This window comes from Esox lucius, chromosome 22, assembly GCF_011004845.1.
Source record: "Esox lucius isolate fEsoLuc1 chromosome 22, fEsoLuc1.pri, whole genome shotgun sequence".
NCBI lineage: Eukaryota > Metazoa > Chordata > Actinopteri > Esociformes > Esocidae > Esox > Esox lucius.
In genome coordinates, this window is record NC_047590.1 from 7325235 (window position 1) to 7344933 (window position 19699).

At 45.6% G+C, this 19699-nt stretch overlaps 1 protein-coding gene across 3 annotated transcripts in view; it reads right to left on the minus strand.

The window, feature by feature from the left end:
* The window catches only part of LOC105019975 (zinc finger protein GLI2), a 62325-nt gene that overhangs the window by 21468 nt on the left and 21158 nt on the right, over positions 1–19699 (minus strand). For all 3 annotated transcript variants that reach the window (XM_020042556.3, XM_029116769.2, XM_029116768.2), the window contains exon 3: positions 5499–5604. In XM_020042556.3, coding sequence (XP_019898115.3) covers positions 5499–5604 — 106 coding nt within the window. The remainder of the gene's footprint in view (positions 1–5498; positions 5605–19699) is intronic.

The window sequence follows — 19699 nt, forward strand, 5'->3', positions numbered from 1 at the left end:
AAAGAAGGTTCCAAGGAAGATGTCACAAAATCTCACGCTTAGAGTTTCTCCGGTTACCTGCAGAGATGACTGAACTGTGTAGCGTGAGAACTGAAGGACGCAGAGTTCATCTATTTGCGCATCTTGTCTGAGATACTAAATGAAAATGGACCCAGGTGGATCTGTGTGTTACGCAGGTGATGTCTGTCTCTGTGTGGTCAGCACTTAACCCAGACTAAATCCACTCCATTTCCACTAGATGACCGAAGACAAACTGGACCAGGTTTATGCCAAGGTCATGTTTTCTGTCCAAAGGTCTAACGAACAGATGAACATAAAGGAATCTCTGTCGCTAGAGAAGCTTGAGAAGAAGCAGACAACCAACCACTACTCTGAAGCTGATTTATGGGCAAAGCCATGTTGGTGACAGTCTTCCCGCTGTTGCTTTGGGTCTTCAGCCAGACAGATAGGTACAATTGGTCTCAAAAATTTAAAAAAATGACAGTCTCACTCTATTGCAGTAATGGGGCGAGATTTTAGGGACACAGTGTAACAAACCCTCCCACCGCTATTAACTATTAACACTTCATGAACTATTAACATCTGCATGAACTGACAAGACCTTGTAAATAAAAGAAAAACACCACTCGAAGCTACAGTAAGCTGCGATATCTGAATAAGGCCGTAAATGCCCTTTAAATATTGATCACATAAATATTTCCCTCTTTAGCCAGCGAGAACACAAAATGTTTAACTCCAACAAAACCCCTCATCCATAAAGAAGAGTGGTCCCGTGATGTGACGAAGAGGGAGCAGCGCTCTAAATAAGTAATGCGTCGACTGTGGAATGGTTTCCATCATTACCATGCAGAGGCCGTGGCTTCAGATGTGACCTGGGCTTCAAACACACAGTGCCAGGCTGTGGGGCGTATCAGGGACTGGTGCTTGGGCGGGTGTGGGACCGGAGAGGCACCGGGGTTCGCACCTCTGCCCCCCAACCCCACCCCCCCCGTTGAGGAGGAGGCTCCGCCAGTCCTACCCTGGCTCACACAATGCAGGACCAGACCAGGGGTTTTCGAGCCAAGTCCTGTGCTGTAGCGACAGAGACGGCTAAAATCTGGAGCAGTTGTAGACTTGTCCTAATTAGTCCACTTAGCGTTCCGTCTGTAACACCTTGGGTAATTGGACATGATGTCACTGACACCTCTCCGTAGACATTACCTAGAGTATTTCTGCTGAACAGAAAATCATGTTAATCCGGCTGGTTGCTGCGGATTGGGTAGTCTGGATTTAAACTGTGAGATAACATCTGTATAATGAGGTGTAAATAACTGTGTCATGAATGTCTAGTTTCTCTGTGTGTGTGTGTGTGTGTGTGTGTGTGTATCAGTGTTTGTGTCTGTGACGTACACATCTGGTTTCTGAGTCTGTGTTGTGTGTAAGGTAAATGTGATTTGGACTAATGTGATCTAAGTAAATGTGATTTAGATGACTTTGATTAAGATCAATTTAATGTAGATCAGTGTGATTGTGAGAAGTGACTGCGTTATAAACCTTCGTGAATACTGTGTTGTTTGGTGTGGATACTGGCAACACAGATGGTAACATTGTCCTTTGCTGAGAAAAAGAGATGACAAAATGATCTAATGTTGAGACGCAATTTTATGACGAAGTATGTCCCCAGTGTTGCCAGGTTAAGCAAACAATTCCAACGACTGCTCAAAAGAAGCAAAAAATTCCTAAGAAGCTGAGAAACTTTTGTTGGTGCACAATATTGACTATTTTACAAGTGAATCCCCGCCGGAACAAAACTTAAGGTGTGGTATATATGTATGTGGAGCCGCGGACCAGATTGTGGCTGACGTATGACTGTGGTAACAGCGTAGAAACACATAATAGCATATAAAGACAGAAATGGTGCGGCCGCGGTTAAGTTCAGTAGCCCAAAACCCGCCAACAGCGACCAACTAATTTTCACCCACGACATTGTTTGAAAAGTAGCCACATTTTGCGGGAAAACTGCAGATATGACAACACTGGTCCCAAAATGGCATACTGTGATGTGCAGTTCGCGAACGATTCTTTTTAGTGACTCGTTCATTCGAACGTTTGACAACGGATTTCTACAACATTATCGCTTATTGCTTCATACCCGGTCCTTCAGCTCCGTTATCCGATCAACGTCTATGTACATTCGCAGAGAAAAATAGATCAAGGCAGGAACATCATAAAGATGTTTTTATAAATGATAACTGAAAGCAGACAATAATAATACTTATAATTAGGTAATTAATGATGTCCTGAAAAAAACAGATGAAAACGGAGAACGGAGCCGGTAACCTTTGCCTAAGTAAAAAAGACTTGTGAATGACTTACTCATTCAGTTTTATCGTTCAATTGAATTATTGTATCGGCTGCCAGTGGAGTTTTACCCCAAACGCTGGCTTCCAGCTCAGTAGCCTACTCCGTCCAACAGCTGTTAGTTAGACTTTCTAAAAAAAAGTTGATCAAGAAAGTAGCATTGTAAATAGATGGTTGTAACAGATAATTGGACGCATGGGCTACAGTAATTAATGTAGTATTTGATTTTTGATTGTAATGATAAACATAGTTATAACATAATGATGAGCATTCGTTGGTGTTGGCTGTAGGCCTTACTAACTCAAATGAACGAAATTACTCAAATGATTCGAACCTTTAACTGAACTACTCGACAAGATCCGAGTCAGTAGAAAGAGTCGAACTTCCCATCACTGCGGCATTCTTGCTTATTATACTAAACAGTACGCTCTCCGGGCATGTCCAATCGCATTTGGGCTTTTCGCATGCGCCTACACTTGGTTCGCTGGCCGCTTGTGGGCGTGTATGTTTGCTACTTGTTTTGTTATCAAAGCAGGAAGTCTACATTGACTAGCTCATATAGTATGAGATAATCCACCTGTTCGAGCACAGGTAAGGATAAGGGATGAAATCAAACCAAATTAATCATAATTCAAATTGTTCTATAGCTACAGTGTAGTAGTAGCTAGTGTATTTGATGACAATGTATATTAGCTAGCTAGCTAATACCAAATTAAATGTCTCCCCAAATTAATTTCAAATTTACGGAGGGAATACGTGCATGAACAATGATTTACACAGAAAGCTCTCCATGGTTAACATGGATTGCGAGAGGTTGAGTCTTGTTGCGTTGTCATTGCTACTTCCCCGTAGACGATAGCGCCAGCAGCACCGCTTTCTTTACGTTTGTGTCCACGTAATTGAACAGGGACAAATTATACAGCTCTTGAAATACGGACACGGCAATCACTAAAATGTTTTCAGTGTTGGTTGTAGGAAAGATTGTATGGTAGGGGCTTTTTTGCACCTCTCGCGCCAGCTTAATTGGCGCTGCCAGGTATGCCATACTGCCGTACCGCGCACACGGTCACGTGACTCCACTGAAAATGAATTGGCGGCACCATATTGGTAGCCAAATTTCATCTTTGAAATGCCTAGTGTATTGCCTAGTCCCCAACACACGAATACGAGGGCAGCCAAATCCAGGATAGCAGGGTGGTGTGGTAAAACGTCTAGGCAGACAACTGTTTGATATCAGTCAGCCTGGATATCTCTCAGATCTCTCGACAGCAGCTTTAAACAAACCGGGAATAGGAAAAAGACAGTGATTATAGTCCTCAGATGTGAATAGACTTTACGGCGGAGTCAGACGCTGCCGTGATACAGTAGGACTTTAAAACGGGCGTGTATCTGGCAGCTCTCAGTCAGTTGCTGGATTAGATTTTTTTCAGCCCCCGGCTGTTTGTTAAACTAGACACTGCAGACGCAATCCCGGGCTTTATGTATAATAGTAGGCAGACCGGGGCACAGCATTGTCTGTTCCTCTTCCAGTTCGGGATACTCAGGAAACAAGGAAAAAAGATCTAAGGACACTGAACGTCTTGCCTCGGTTCAGGCCACCACTTGCGCATTCAGTTTTAATTTTAATATTAATAGGGGTAATAAATTATTCTTTTTGGGGCTACAGACTGGAGCTGTATCTTGTTTAAGGGAGAACTTATGTCATAAATTTATTTTTTTAAGGTTTCCAGTACAGCCATGTTTTGTCATAGTGTCAGCAGAGCCGGGACAGCTTGCGTCAGAGCACGCCCTCCAAGTGGGGGGGGTCACGTCTTAACCATAGTCCAAGCACATGCATGGATACGCGAAGGGCGCAGCGGAGCAGGTAGCTTTCCCCGTAACCACGTTGCTTTGAGCCAAGGTCTGCTCCGGTCCTGTCATTCGGCAGTGATGAAAAATATCCATCCTCCATACATTGGAATGAGACGAAGGGACTCTTCCTTTTCCTCCCACTTCTTCTGCTTCCTTCCTACTTTGTGACAGCTGTGACAAAATAAGCAGCCCTCTCATTATGTTATATGCAAACAATGATAAAGGGTACTGTACGGAGCTGTCATGTTAGACAATCAGGCAGTGGACCTCTGACACGCTGCTACGAGCGGATAATAAAGTGGGCCTGATGGCTGTGGCTTCTCGACAAATGACACCACACTTAATTTGCTGTGCAATGTTCCTGTAATTAGAGTGAATTTGGCACAGGCACGAGGAAAGACAGCTAGATCAAGGTCTTGATGAATTAGGGGTCCACTGTCAAGATCAAATCACATTAATCAAGGTGGCTGGGTGTAGAGACAGGTTTTTCTCCCCCTCTACTTTCCCAGCGCTGTGATGAATAGCCCTGCTGAGACCAGGCACACGCTATGTATCCACAGCAGATCTGCTGAATTTAAATGGAACTGAACACTACTTCCAGAATTTTATTGACTTTTTTCTGTTACTGCTATATATATATATATATATATTTTTTTTTTTTTTTTGGTTTTGCGAGTCGAAAAACATTCTGGTTGAGGTTATAGATATATTTTACCTAAATATGGCCAAAAAGATCAGTCACTATACCACCAAAGCTAATTATCCATGGAACAGCCCAGTAACCTGGAAGTTGAATTACTACACATTTACAGTAACAACCATTGAACCAATTACTATACTGAGGAGACCTGTATGGTGTGAGAGTGTAATTATGTTGTTTGCTTGGGGCCAAACAGATTAGGTCAAAACACGGTAATGAACATTATAGGACTGTTGTAGGAGATGTCATCTGTGATAGATCCAGCACTGTATAGCTTGGTAATGGAAAAGCGATGTTCATTGGCTGGCCATGGGCCTGCAGTTTGAAACATGGCAAAAACCTAATATGTAATGCATGATCATCAACTATTATAGGAAATTAGAGAGGTGAAGGAGAATACTAACATTCTGTGTCAACTGACATTGGAATGCAATTTTTCGTTCTCATTAAATCTGGCCAACACTTTGACTCTTATATGCACTCGCTGGGAGTTTGCCCATGAAAATGCTGTGCAGTTCAAAAACACGTCTATCTAATCGCTAATGGCTATTAGTGTAAACAGCTTGTGTACACAGTGGAAAGAAGCCCACAGGGTCTGAATACTTACCCATGCATGGCATGTAGAGAATGCGGTTCATAGTGGTACCTTCCCTCGTGGTGACGCATGTCAATCGGGATGGGCGTGTGGAACGTCGGGAACATGTGGTGAGGGGCTGCAGAACAGAGCGGGAACGAAGAGGGAGAGAGGAAGAAGAGTCTAGATTTAAAAAAACAGTGCCTGGCTTTTTCAAAACTAGCATTTCGAGACAGGAAAGAGGACCACAATGAAACAGCGGGATTTCAGAGCTAGCCGGGCAGTTTTGTTTAAAATATTGGCACAATCACACGAGAGTAGTGGAATAAATAAGTAATCAAAGTCATCCTAAGAAATTCTACATCTTGAACATAAAAGATATCCAACTGGGCTTTTGACAAAGACCTGCAGCCAGACAGCCTTTGAACTAAGGGGGATGATGGACTGTATCAAGGAGAACCGGGGCCTGGATGCAAACAGGACCTGACATCATGGGGAAAAAGGCGTCTTCTTTCCATCCCCTCCACATCGTCACTAACTATCCAAACACTGACAGCATGGCCCTCCTTAGACGTCTGAGCTGAGCGTGAAGAACGTTGAAGAACCAGCACTGACAGCATGGCCCTCCTTAGACGTCTGAGCTGAGCGTGAAGAACGTTGAAGAACCAGCACTGACAGCATGGCCCTCCTTAGACGTCTGAACTGAGCGTGAAGAACGTTGAAGAACCAGCACTGACAGCATGTCCCTCCTTAGACGTCTGAGCTGAGCGTGAAGAACGTTGAAGAACCAGCACTGACAGCGAATGGCAGTTTTCCTAGCCGCTACCCCCAAGTCCTGGCAATATATGTCCCGCGTGCCCATTCAGTCAGGCCCGCCAGAGGTTTTCAGTAATAAATTATTATTTTTGGGTTAACAAAACACTCCAGGCTACTCTTAACATTTTTAAACTGAATCGGGAACTATACATAAATTAATGGACATATCCATTTTCAAATGACTGCTCTTTTTCTGGCCTCCAACTTATTTTTGATAAAGAGCATGGTCTGAAAAAGAATCTGTCTCCCTCCACTGAGTTTACAAATCCCTATGAGCATAGTGAGATATATGGCCAACCCTGCTCTAGTCCAATGCCCACTTGTGTACAATTTCAGAACAATATTAGCCGAAAGGCCACAGCATTATTTAGCTGGGTGGAAAATAATTAGACTTATAAGATTATAAGCTCAGAGTCAGACTCCAAGGAGACACAAAATCAATTAATCATGGTTTAATTTACTTAATATGTCTCTGCAAATGTTGTCTTAGTAAATGCTTAGTCGTTGTAGGTTTCTTCTCAGCAAGATTTTTGGAAAATACCTGAAGTGCTTATTTGTATGTCAACCAATTCCATCAAAAGTACAGTATTTCTTATCTGTCATGTTAATGCATAGCGCATGTCAATGATGTGAAAGCTTTCAAAGCAGCTTTTAAGAGGATCAGGTCATTCCTATAAAACACACGCAGTATGTAAACTCATTCAGAGACAAATTCGAGGGCCCACAAGCACACAGTCCAGTAGAAGGCTGACCCCCCCCCCACCCCCACCCCATCCCACTAAACCAACGCTCCGGGAGCCAAAAGCACAGGAGGCATCTCTCTCCAGTCTGCACCCCTCGGCAGCTGGTCCTAATTTATGTTTTACAAGAAACTCCCTGGCTGAGATTGTTTCAGAATCCATGGCCCGTCAGAGTGAAAGCTAAACTGTGTCAACGCTAACAGCATTGTTATGTTTCACAGCCGCCAAATCCTAGTGTGACCCTGGATGGCTCTAGCCTGAAGGTAATGAAATGGAATTCAATGAAGAGTTTAAAAAGTTTTAAATCCCTCTCTGTCTCTCCGGACCATACCTATTTAATGGAGAGAGTGCTTGGATAGCCAGGTCACTCCTAAGGAGCTGAAAAAAAGCTCTTTGTATAGAGAGGGCAACGTTTGTATAAGCTAAGGACGCAGAGGTCACAGGACAAAGGGGGAAGAGGAACCGAGCCAATCGCCTCATGCAAGGCCTCCGCAGAGGTTAACTCTGGTAATCTGGGATGAAATAGGAGTCCCCGGTCATAGCCAGAGTGGAGCTTCCCATTTTGCCTCCCTGGAGCTCTTTTTAAACGTCACTGTGTGGAAGCCTGAGAGCCTATCTGCTTTACATCACAACCAACAGTGAAGTACCTCAACTGACAAACAATGGAGTCAAAGCGCCAGGCAGCAATGGTAAGGTAATGCGATATGTGTCACAGCAACACACCTCTGTATCCGCGTTTCGAATGCAGACGTTACAGAGTTGCACTTTTCACCTGACAGGTCATGGTTGGGTTCTGGGAAGCATCCTATCAAGAGCGACAAGACTGTTTATGAAGTGCTGAAACAACAGGGCTGCTTCTATTTTAGTTTTGTTAGAGGTATCAGACTTTGCTGAGCAGAGGGGAGCGTCGAGAGGCGTGAAGAGGCAGGATGTGCTGGCTATTTCTGCCTGTAGCCCATCCATCAACGACAGAGCTGCTGGGTAAAATGAGAAGAAAAGAATAGTGCATAATTCTAAAACAGTCACAGATGAGGTTTTTTTTTGTCCCCTAGGATGTTTTTAGCAACATCCTGTGCCACTGAAAAAAAAAAAAATCTGATTCCTGACAAAAATCCACCCTTATCTAGACAGGAACAGCTGATACTCGAGTGTAAACAATAAACACACTCTTTGCCGTAGAACAGAGAGACTCGTTTTCCACTGTTATTCTTTTGGAAGTTCTAGCTAGTTTTTCCCCGTTTGCTTGAAATGAATTGGGACCACGTTTTTTTAGCAGATGTAATCGCCCTTCGGAGTAATCCTCCATTCATCTGGTAGCTGCTCCCTCCACCGAGGTAGAAATCCCATGCCAGTTGTGCCGTTTGAATGTTAGCATGGGAGCACACTGACGACCGCGGTGGCGCCGTATTTAATTCATTGTACTTTAATTACATTCGCCAGGTACGCTGTCTTTCCCTGGACCTTGGCGACAGCCGCCTTTTTATCACCGGGCTCAGTCTTAAAGATAATAAACTTCTGGTTTAAGGTAATTACTTAATCAGGACAAACCTGTGTGTTAAGCAGTGCTATTAAGCGCGGGGGCAATAAATCAGAGCGCCGTGCTGAGGCGACGCGGGGTGATTATATCCTCCGTGTAATCAGTCTTTGGGAGTCCCTTGCAGGCGTTAAGTACCTAAATTACACAAACAGCGTGGTAACAACACGGCGCTTGTCGTGGAGGAGGACGGAGGAGGACGAAGGAGGACGGAGGAGGCCCGTCAGGTTGGTTTGGTTAATGCCAGGCGGGCAGCCACCAGCTGCATCACAGCTCCCTGAAGGCCGGACCCCTGCGCACGCGGTGACGCGCGGAGCTTATTAGAAGGTGGCCGGGCACACAGCTGAAATGCCGGGTAGTTTGTCTGTTGCCGCGCCGGCCGTCGGACGGGTGGCTCTGTGTCAGGCGCCGTCTGGGTTTTTATCCCAGAGTCAACTGGTAGCAGACAGGACGTTTAGAAGTTGATGTATTTCGATGTGACGGGCTACTCGTCTCCCAGATTGCTCTACGGGGCACCTACAGGTTGACAGGGGGTTGTGTGGTTAAGACCCCAGTTAGTTTATTCTGGAGGCACAGTACTTTTCATATGACTGACTGTAATTTCCCCTGCCATTCTGCTAGTAGGACAAGACAAGCTTTTATTTTCTTCTTTCCACTCAGGATGTCCATTATTGCCTGTGAGCATTTCCTCTATGAGGGGGACACATTAGGGCATGTAGATCTGGGATCAGTTCATAAACATGACACCAGATGGATTTCTTTCTGCAATAGGACTGTCATTACCTCATGAAAGTGTATTCTGACTTGAAGACAGACACAGAAAGGATTGCAGTCTGTGTAATGGCGGGAATGTCCCGGAGTCGATCACCCTTTGAAATAGCATTAAGAGTTGAAAAGTTAAAGAGAAATGTTTTCCATCATCACACTTATTTAGTCCTCCAGGCAAGTCTGGCACAGGAGTATCGTACGGTACAGTGGTACCACAGCGCAAGTGTGTGTGTGTGTGTGTGTGTCTATGAGAAAGGGAAAGCTGCGGTGTTTCACCAGATGTGAAAACAAATGTTATCAGCCAAAGACTAATAGATGTGAGGCCCTAAGCACCGGGACATTCCAACAGTGCTCTCCCGCGGGGGGGTTGGGCCCAGTCAGTGAATCAGATAAACGCATGCAGCCTCTTGAACTCTCCGGAGCGCTCGCCTTTTGTTCTTCCCGCGGCGCGTGAACAATGGAGCTGTCTGGGTGATAGAATAAGCCCTGCTCTGGGTTGGTCAATCCCCCAACTGGTCCGCTAGCTGTGCTGACTAGCCCAGGAAGCCCAGGACTCCGCCACCGTCCTGCCTACCTCTCTACGGGGGTGGGGGTACGCTGCGTACAACAATCCCCCAAAGTGGGGGAGACTTTTGTTGACACATGAGTTATGTTATAGCTGGCATCCGTAAGGAACTGGAATTAGAAACCGGAATAACAGCGTGCAGTAACTTTCACGCGTCATAGTAGTAGAGGCCTTAAGGGATGTTATCAGAATCTGTTAAAACAGGAGCCAGATTACAAACCTGAGTGTTTTTCTATTTTTGAACAACTGTCAAAGAGAGCTCGGTTTCCAACAGGTCGCCGAGCATTGAGTGTGATCACAGCGTTACGGTGACCATGGTGACCAACAACCTGACAGAGTTCCTGTGGTGTCGGGAGCCTCTACGCTCTGTCATGTTCTGGTGACCTAGTTCTGCGCCGCTCTTTGTCTCCTCTCCCGCCGTGACCCCTTGACCTCAAATATACCCTCCCACCATTCAGCACGAACATTATTACTGGTGCATTAACTTGGCCTGCGCATCCAAAGAGCCCGTTGAGCTGGCCCACTGAACTAATCCACCAATGACAACGCACCAGCATGATGGAGAACACAGGTCCCACACACAGGGAGAAACTCTGAGACTGATCAACTTGGTCCGAGAGGACAGAACCACTACTACTGATTATGGAGGTTGGACAGACAGGGATTTTTACATTGAAGTCATTTACCAGATGCCCTCATCCAGTCGGTCATTTTCATACTTTATCCAGTGATCTGGCTGCCTTTTTCTGCCAGAGGTGGGAGTCGGCTACAGCAGGAACACTCTGTTGTTCATGATGTGCTGAGAACAGCTGTGAAGCATTACTGTCCTGCCTGTTTGCCTTCCTCATTGCCCGCTGAAGGTCTGAATGTCAGGTGTGCTTTGCTTTATGGTGTTTCAGATAATTAAACAGAACCTCGGGCTTGTTTCCATTGCAAACACTTCAGAGGGGAAATATGACTTCAGCATGAGTCACTCCCGCACTGTGTTTTAAGGCCCACTCAGCGGTATAATGAAACAAAAAAAATCAGCAGCTAGGCCCACTCTGGGTATAACACAACTAAAATCACTGGGTTTTGAGGTGCGTTGCTTCAGACAGATGTCTCAGCAACTCAATGCAGTGTCGCCACAGCACTGAATCACCATGTCATTTGTTAAACATTGATTTAATATGATCAACCTCACATACATTTTTTTTCAATCTAAAGCATTTGTTTATTTTATTTTTACCAGAGTTTGCCTTTATTTTTGCTTATCTGTGTAACTAAATAAAGCTCAGACACCGGACAGAGAGTAATGGTGAGAAAATGAATGTCGACCATCTTGACACAAAGCATGTATCCCAAAAGACACCCCCCCCCCCCACCACCACCCCCCACAACCCCAGAAAAAAACCCAGTCTTAAATCACAATACTCTGTGGCATTGTGCAGACCTGCTGGAGTGGGGCCATTTCCTGTGCTGTGGGGACGGGGCCTGTCCATCATGATGTCAGAGAGCACAGTGAGAAGAATGGCCTTGGAATGCTGACTCATGTAGGTTCAGTCCGAACGCTGGGCCCTGCGGGGTCCCGGACGGGTCCCGGAGGCCCCTGGGGTGTGTGGCAGGTACGGATAATGACCTGTGGCCCTGACCCCTCAGCTCCCTCTGCTCCCAGGTCACCCTATAACCCGATTCCCGCTTGTGCCGCTGGGGTAGGGAAGCGTGATGCCCAAAGAATTTTAATACGATCCAGAAATCAGCTGGCTGGCCCTGCCCTCCTCTCTGCTCTTATCCTCTACCCTCCCTCCCTGTTCTTCTCCTCTACCATCCTCTCCGCTCTCCTCTAGCCTCCGAGCAGAGATGTTTGTAATTAAAACGGCCTCAAAGTAACTGTATGAAAGAATGGAAAGTTTCCAGTTTCATAGCAACTTTGATAAGGAATGGTACAGTCATGGAGTTAATACTGTCATGGAGCATTTCCAGCAGAAAAGGGCAAGGCAACTAGAACAAACACAATTTTAATGAAAAACAAACCTCTGTTAAAAGTTTTAAGACCCAAACCGTAATTATACTAAAAGCAGCTTTTATCCACCAAACAACAACTGTGATTTCTTGTTATCACAACAATTAATGAGGAACGCCTGTTGTTTTTACTGAAGACATTTCTATGCCAAAAACATATCAGTAAACGAAAACACTTTGCGGTGCAAAGATGAGGGCAGGAGCCTCTTAATCCCAGACCTGTATATCTAAGACCAGACTTCACTCCCCTGTGAATACCAGACCTGTGTATCTAAGACCAGACTTCACTCCCCTGTGAATCCCAGACCTGTGTATCTAAGACCGGACTTCACTCCCCTGTGAATCCCAGACCTGTGTTTCTAAGACCAGACTGCACTCCCCTGTGAATCCCAGACCTGTGTATCTAAGACCGGACTTCACTCCCCTGTGAATCCCAGACCTGTGTATCTAAGACCAGACTGCACTCCCCTGTGAATCCCAGACCTGTGTTTCTAAGACCGGACTTCACTCCCCTGTGAATCCCAGACCTGTGTATCTAAGACCAGACTGCACTCCCCTGTGAATCCCAGACCTGTGTTTCTATGACCAGACTGCACTCCCCTGTGAATCCCAGACCTGTGTATCTAAGACCGGACTTCACTCCCCTGTGAATCCCAGACCTGTGTTTCTATGACCAGACTTCACTCCTCTGACCTTGCTGTTGCCTTTATTTGTTCCCCTTCTACTTTGAGCCTGATCCAGCTCAGCCTCTGGCACTCCCACAGCTGTATCATATACCTCAGCAGTACCCACCGGGCCGGGCCAAGTCTCAACAGCCAACTGGGCCGAGCCAGGAGGATATCTCCACTCTAGTTTCAGAACCCCTGGCCAAGAGCTGTCCATCACATAATCTCTCTTGTTCTGTAGCCTGGCTCCAGTAGCAACCACTTGTCTTTGTGTTTCAGCGGGGTAGGAAAGAGGACTTTATCCTGCATAGCTTGGCACAGACGCAGACAAACTCACACAGATTTGTAGCATTTTCCCTCACATCTCAAATGTCCTATAATAGTTTATGATTATGCAGGACAGATTTGCTTTTTGGCATGTTTCAAATTCCAGGCCTGTGGCCCACCAATGCTCGTTGTCTTTCCATTACCTAGTTATATTGTGCTGGCTCTATCACAAATGACACACACACACACACACATACTAAACTACTAAAAAGTCTTTAACACCTTGGCAAATAATGTCAGACAAGCCTTTTGAACGGCAACATGCCACCGTCACCTCAACAGCAAAGTGTAATATTGACCTAGTGGGTCTGGTGGATGGAGTGGCTTGGAAGGAGCTGGGGTCAGGCCTGGATAAAGACTGCAGCTGTAACTTGACTCCACCACCCTCTCTGGTGATCTCTCTCTCACTCTCTCTCTCTCTCTTACACATCTCCAATAGGCCACCTTTGACCCCCCTAATTCAGTGGCTGAATACCAATGGCAGAGCCACAAAACCAGGCAAACAGAGAAGTCTGTAATGATAAAGTGCTTAGTCTGGGAATGGGGCTGCCCACACGATGAGAGAAGAGCACACGATTAAATAGAATCAAACAGCATAACAAACCTCTCGCAATCAGAAAGAGGTTATTTCAACAAGACAAACAATTGGGTCTATCCCTTGATTTAGCTTTTCTGCCCGGTGTTTTAGGCGGGCTGACAATTTCGAATGGCCCTGAACTAAGGTTAGTGCTTGGCATGTAGCACAAACTAAGTAAGAATAATTGGTTTACAAACTCCCTGTACAAATGGCAACACAATGCCCATAACAGAAGCCATATGAAAGGATCTATCTTTGTGTGGTATCATTAAAGTGAAATCTCTCCGTTCCGTAATTAGACCATACATCCATGACTTGTGAAATTCTTTAATTAGAAAAGGATGAATGAGCAGTCTGACCCTGTTCTGGCGTGATTCTGGCCTGGTTAGCTGGCTAATTAAAGTGCTATGTACATAGTCAACCATCGGGTGGAAGACAAAGCATGTTACACCAACAATTAGTCTACGGTGGAGGCCCGATGGCTTCGTGAGAGCGTTTCAGCCATTAGTCTTATACCTTAATTAACATATAGAAACAACATTAACAACATGTATAATCAAGTATATGCTAATAAAAAAATGTCACCTTTCAGGCTTTAAAATGGTGGAACCTCAATTCAAACTCAAGTACTATTGTGGCAGGCTGCTCTTTGTCAACAAAAAAAAAAAAGATGAAGAGAACCGTGTTGGGTCTAGACCCTCGTAGGACTTAATGGGTTGTCCTCAGGCTCAGCTGCCAGTAATCTTAGCGGCGCAGGATTTTGGGATCTAAATGCCATTGAGTAGAGCTCTGTGATTCCAGCCTCATTTCAGGAATCCCCTTTATTGTGATATAAGGGGCCAAACATGGGTCCTGCTGGGTTGAGAAGGAGGCCCAGGTCCCCTAAATGCTGAGGCCTCCCACCAGCGTGTGTGTGCGCATGTGTGTGTGTGCGCATTTGTGTGTAAGCATGTGTGTGTTTGTGTGTGTGGGGCTATGGGGCGACAACTAAAGAGATCATTAGTTATTCTCCGTTTACAACACCAAAGCTGAACTGATTCTGTTCAACTATTTCCTAGAACTATAACGTAGTAAAGCAGTTTCTCAGTGACAGTATTAGGGAACTTTGTCAGTTACAGTATGACTGAGTTTCTTCAGTTACAGTGTGATTGAGATTCATCAGTTACAGTATGACTGAGTTTCGTCAGTTACAGCAGGACTGAGATTCATCAGTTACAGTATGACTGAGTTTCGTCAGTTACAGCAGGACTGAGATTCATCAGTTACAGTATGACTGAGTTTCTTCAGTTACAGTGTGATTGAGATTCATCATTTACAGTATGATTGAGTTTCGTCAGTTACAGTGTGATTGAGATTCATCAGTTACAGTATGACTGAGTTTCGTCAGTTACAGTATAACATTGTGGGTATGTGGGGCTGAATCTTTGGGTGGGAATTGTGCTCATGCAAAATCAATTGTTTTCTCAAGCACTAGCAGAAAGGGCAGCATTGCCACTTTCATCTGCGTGTTTCCAAAACCTCCCCTTTTATACAAAGTTGTACAGACGTCTTAACTGTAGCCATTCAAAGAGTGCAGAAAGTAGCCACCTGGCTCTAGAAACTAGCATCTACACTTCACTTGCTAAACATGGGGAATGGATATACTCTCTAAATCGGCTTTGGTTGGGACAATCAGTCCAGAGATGTAATACTGAAACACATAGCTATTTCACACAATAATTTAAACAACAAAATATGTCTGCACTAGCTTGCTTGCTTTCATTAACCAAAGCCCTGCTATGTAAGACTAGAGGCCTGCCATCTATGTCATTTGATAGTTGCAATCTCTCATTATTGTCCATCCTCCAATCTCTTCATCCTCCTTTCCACAGCTGTCAATAAAGCCTCTGTTCCCTTCATGGAACAGTGTACTGAACTGAGAAAAGGCTGTGGTTTGGGACGCACACCCTCTACTTTGGGTTGCTCTACCTGCCACTTCACTCAAGGGCCACTGGGTATTTTGCCTTCCTCCATGTCTTTTCTGTTCACAACCCAGACCAGCCCCCCCCCCCCACCCGACTGATGACGGGGGATCATGAGGAGAGAGGGTAAGAAGGAAACCCTCATGTGAGGGAAGTACAAAGGACCTCATTGAGAGGCGGGTCTTTTGTCAACCCAAAGAGGAAGAGGCGTCTGCTACCAGAGGGGAATATGATCACCTTGGTTGGGCCTGGTTCTGTCAGCTCCACTGAAGGTTGGTCGGACTTCCTACAGAGCCCATATCTTCATTGTATACCAGTAGTACAGCAGACAATGCAAACTTGTAGTAGATTCAATTTGTTAAATGCCTAAACCACAGCAGAGAATAATCCACACATACAATTCACATTTCCCGATGTTTCCTGATTTTTAAACCTGGCACAAATTAAGCTGCGGCATCTGAAGCTCTGCTGGGGAATATAAGTTCCCACACCAGCAACTGTGTTCTTGTCTTGTGTTTTGTTGCCTGTATTTTAAATAAACTATTTGATCATTATCTCCACATACAAATCTGAGGGTAAGAGAGCTTGAACTGGATCCTTGGGAAATGCAATTATGCAACCACTGTGTTTGCAAAAGAAACTGTGTCTCATTCATGAAATCCCACTGGCTGCTCCTGTTTAAGAGTAGTTACCAGTTGGTGACTGGACATCAATGTAGAGTGGAGTGGACTTGAACTACTCTAGGTTTAAACAATTAAAAGGTTTCAAGAGCAAGTTACCAAGGTGGAACACCTACCTTAATACCGTGCTCTTATAATATTTTATTTCAAATTTGTATTTTTTTGTAAGGATTCATAAATAGCCGACAAATACTCCAAATTTGAGCATTGATTTGTGTATTAAAGTATGACAGTACTAATGAGATGTTATTCCTAAATCTCCAGCTGTTTGTCTCCGTAGTAACAAGGCTATTAGTCTCCCTCCTCTTATTTCAAATCACTATAAACAGTCTAATAATATGTTCACTTGACTGCATTCCTTAAGCTGTTAAATGTTGCAGCTGAAATTGAAATGGGGCCACATCTTTTTATATTTGTATGAAAAGGCACCTCGCGTTTCTTTCTGCAATATTTACTTCTCTATGAATGGTAACGCCTCAGTAAATCAAAAATGAGGCTGTGGTGGAAACTGCAGGGGCTAAGAATTGATGATGAATGTCCACAGGAATTCATACAAAAATGACTTTTTTTCATGAAATATCAAATATCCCACCCCATAGCTTCTATTCTCGTTTTTGATAGCATTAAAAAGACAAATTGCTTCGTAGAGGCTACATTTTCCTCACTGTATGTGGCAAATACGCATGGGAAACGCTTGTGGTACCACTAACCAGTCCTCAACCCCCCCCCCCCCCCCCCCCCCCCCCCAAAAAAAAAAATCACACATCATTATGATGAACAACTGAGCGGGCAGGGTTGAATAGATGTGAGGGGCTCCCATTGTTGATCCAAACGGAACCCCCTCTGTCTCCCCGCCCTGGCCCACACTCGCCCAGCCACCCTCCTGTGTCTTTTAGCCTCTGCTTCAGCACAGCTTTCTCATGTCCTGCCCCCTCGTCCAACTTTCTTCTTTCTCTCCCTTTTCTCTCTCTCTTGTGTCATATGGACTTAGGAACGGGCCCATGCTGGGATGGGAAATATTTCCTCATGAAATCTTCATTATGTTATTGTCCCTTAAATGAAGAATTTCTTGTAACTACATAATTCAGTTCGTTTACCACCACCCTCATCTCACTACCACAACCATCATCCCCACTAGCACCACCCTCATCTCACTACCACAACCATCATCCCCACTAGCACCACCCTCATCTCACTAACCCCAACCATCATCCCCACTAGCACCACCCTCATCTCACTACCACAACCATCATCCCCACTAGCACCACCATCATCTCACTACCACAACCATCATCCCCACTAGCACCACCCTCATCTCACTAACCCCAACCATCATCCCCACTAGCACCACCCTCATCTCACTACCACAACCATCATCCCCACTAGCACCACCATCATCTCACTACCACAACCATCATCCCCACTAGCACCACCATCATCTCACTACCACAACCATCATCCCCACTAGCACCACCATCATCTCACTACCACAACCATCATCCCCACTAGCACCACCATCATCTCACTACCACAACCATCATCCCCACTACCACTACCATCATCCCACTACCACAACCATCATCCCCACTAGCACCACCATCCTCCCCACTAGCACCACCATCATCCCCACTACCACCACCATCATCTCACTACCACCACCATCCTCCCCACTATCACTACCATCATCCCATTACCACCACCATCATCCCCACTAGCACCACCATCATCCCCACTACCACTGCCATCATCCCCACTAACACTACCATCATCCCCACTACCACTACCATCATCCCACTACCATCAACATCATCCCCACTACCACAACCATCATCCCCACTACCACAACCATCATCCCCACTACCACAACCATCATCCCCACTACCACCACCATCATCCCCACTACCATCACCACCATTCCACTACCACCAACATCGTCCCCACTACCACCACCATCATCCCCACTCCCACCTCATCACCACCACCACCACAAAGCAGACAAAATGATAACGACATGGGGAACAAGTGCCTGTCATGGGGGTTTAGCACATTCATGAATACCCTCACAGACCAAAGACACCTGGGGGTCTCCTGGTCACATCCAGCGGTTGGCATGCTAAGAGCCACATAACACAACCCCACAGAATGTCTAAGTTAAAATATAGCGGATATCAGGCCGCAATACAAAAAGGCAGACATTGTCTCCCACGGACCAGTCAGGCCTCTTGTTTCCATCTCTTCTGCTCCTTCCCCTTCACCCGTTTATCATCCCCTCGTCATGCAAATGAGCGCTGTGCGTGGCACCCGCACACACACACACACACACACACACACTCGCAACAAAAGTGTCTGAGCACACAATGTTGCTACAGCCAGAGTGATTTGTAATGCTCAATAATTCTTCATCTGCTCTTTTGTGAACGGGTGATCATCACAGATCACTGACACATGAATACATCTGCACTCTGGTTGCCTGGCGCTGCAGACCCGACCCTAACAATAAAGATGCACTCCAGAGTTTTGTCTGACGGGCCAGTAGTTGTGAAAGTGGCGAGCGCGCTTTTTGTGTTCTCCATTGTCCAATTGCGTGGTACGGCATCCTTTTAGGGTGACGTGTTTACCTATTTTCTTTGCGTGTTTAATTCATATTCAATGTTTTCAGCGTGATTTGATTTTGGGCCACTCGCCTGGCCTTCTGTTTGAGCTGTTAGTAATGACAAGACAAACGCATTGTAGTGGGCAAGCGAATGTCAAGGTTGCGAACTAGGCTAACACATAAACACACACACACGTGTTGAGTTTCAAAGCTGAGAGCCGTTATGAAAACGCAGCCGTCATCACGGACCCAGGCCCTGATCTGTTTACACAGGGAGTATACCACGCTAGCTGGCTCGATCCCTAGTGTGTGTGTACCATCTCCCTTCCTCTCTCTGTTTATTATGGTCTGGTTAATCCACAGGCTCTGCGGCCAGGACATTCAGACAGAGAGCTCACAGTGGAGGTCCGGGGGGCTGGCCTGGACGGAGCTGGATCCTGGTCTCAGAGCACTGGGCTGGGGTTCGCTGCAGAACCCCCCCCCCCCCCCCCCCTCCTGGAGCAGGGGCGCTCACCGTGTCCGTGTTGCAGCCCACAAGGGCTATACGGTGGCCTGGAGGGGACAATCCTGGGGAGCCGACCGGCGAGGTGTAATGTGAATTTCCAGGAACACAGCGGGGAGGGGGGGTGGTACGGCAGGGAACGCAATTCTACCTCTAGTATGATCATGCCGTTTCTTTAAAAAAGAGGTGGGGGAGTTGTACTCTTAATCCCCTGAAGCCTGCTTGTATCGCTCTTTCAACCTCTATTCCAACAATCTTGTAAATCTCCAGGAATGTTGTTTTTGGGACTCTGTGCTTGCTAACTTGGATTCAGCAGATGTATGCCTCCAGACAGAGAGTAGTTGCCCAAAGCTCAGTCTTAATTTACTTTAGACTTTGAAGTGGAAATAGAGCTTGTGGCCCAAATGGGCTAATGTTGTTCGGTGTATCTGTGTATCTGGTATATCGTCCGTATGAAGGCCATTAATCCATCAACATTAACTCTCTTTGATCACTAGGATATCCC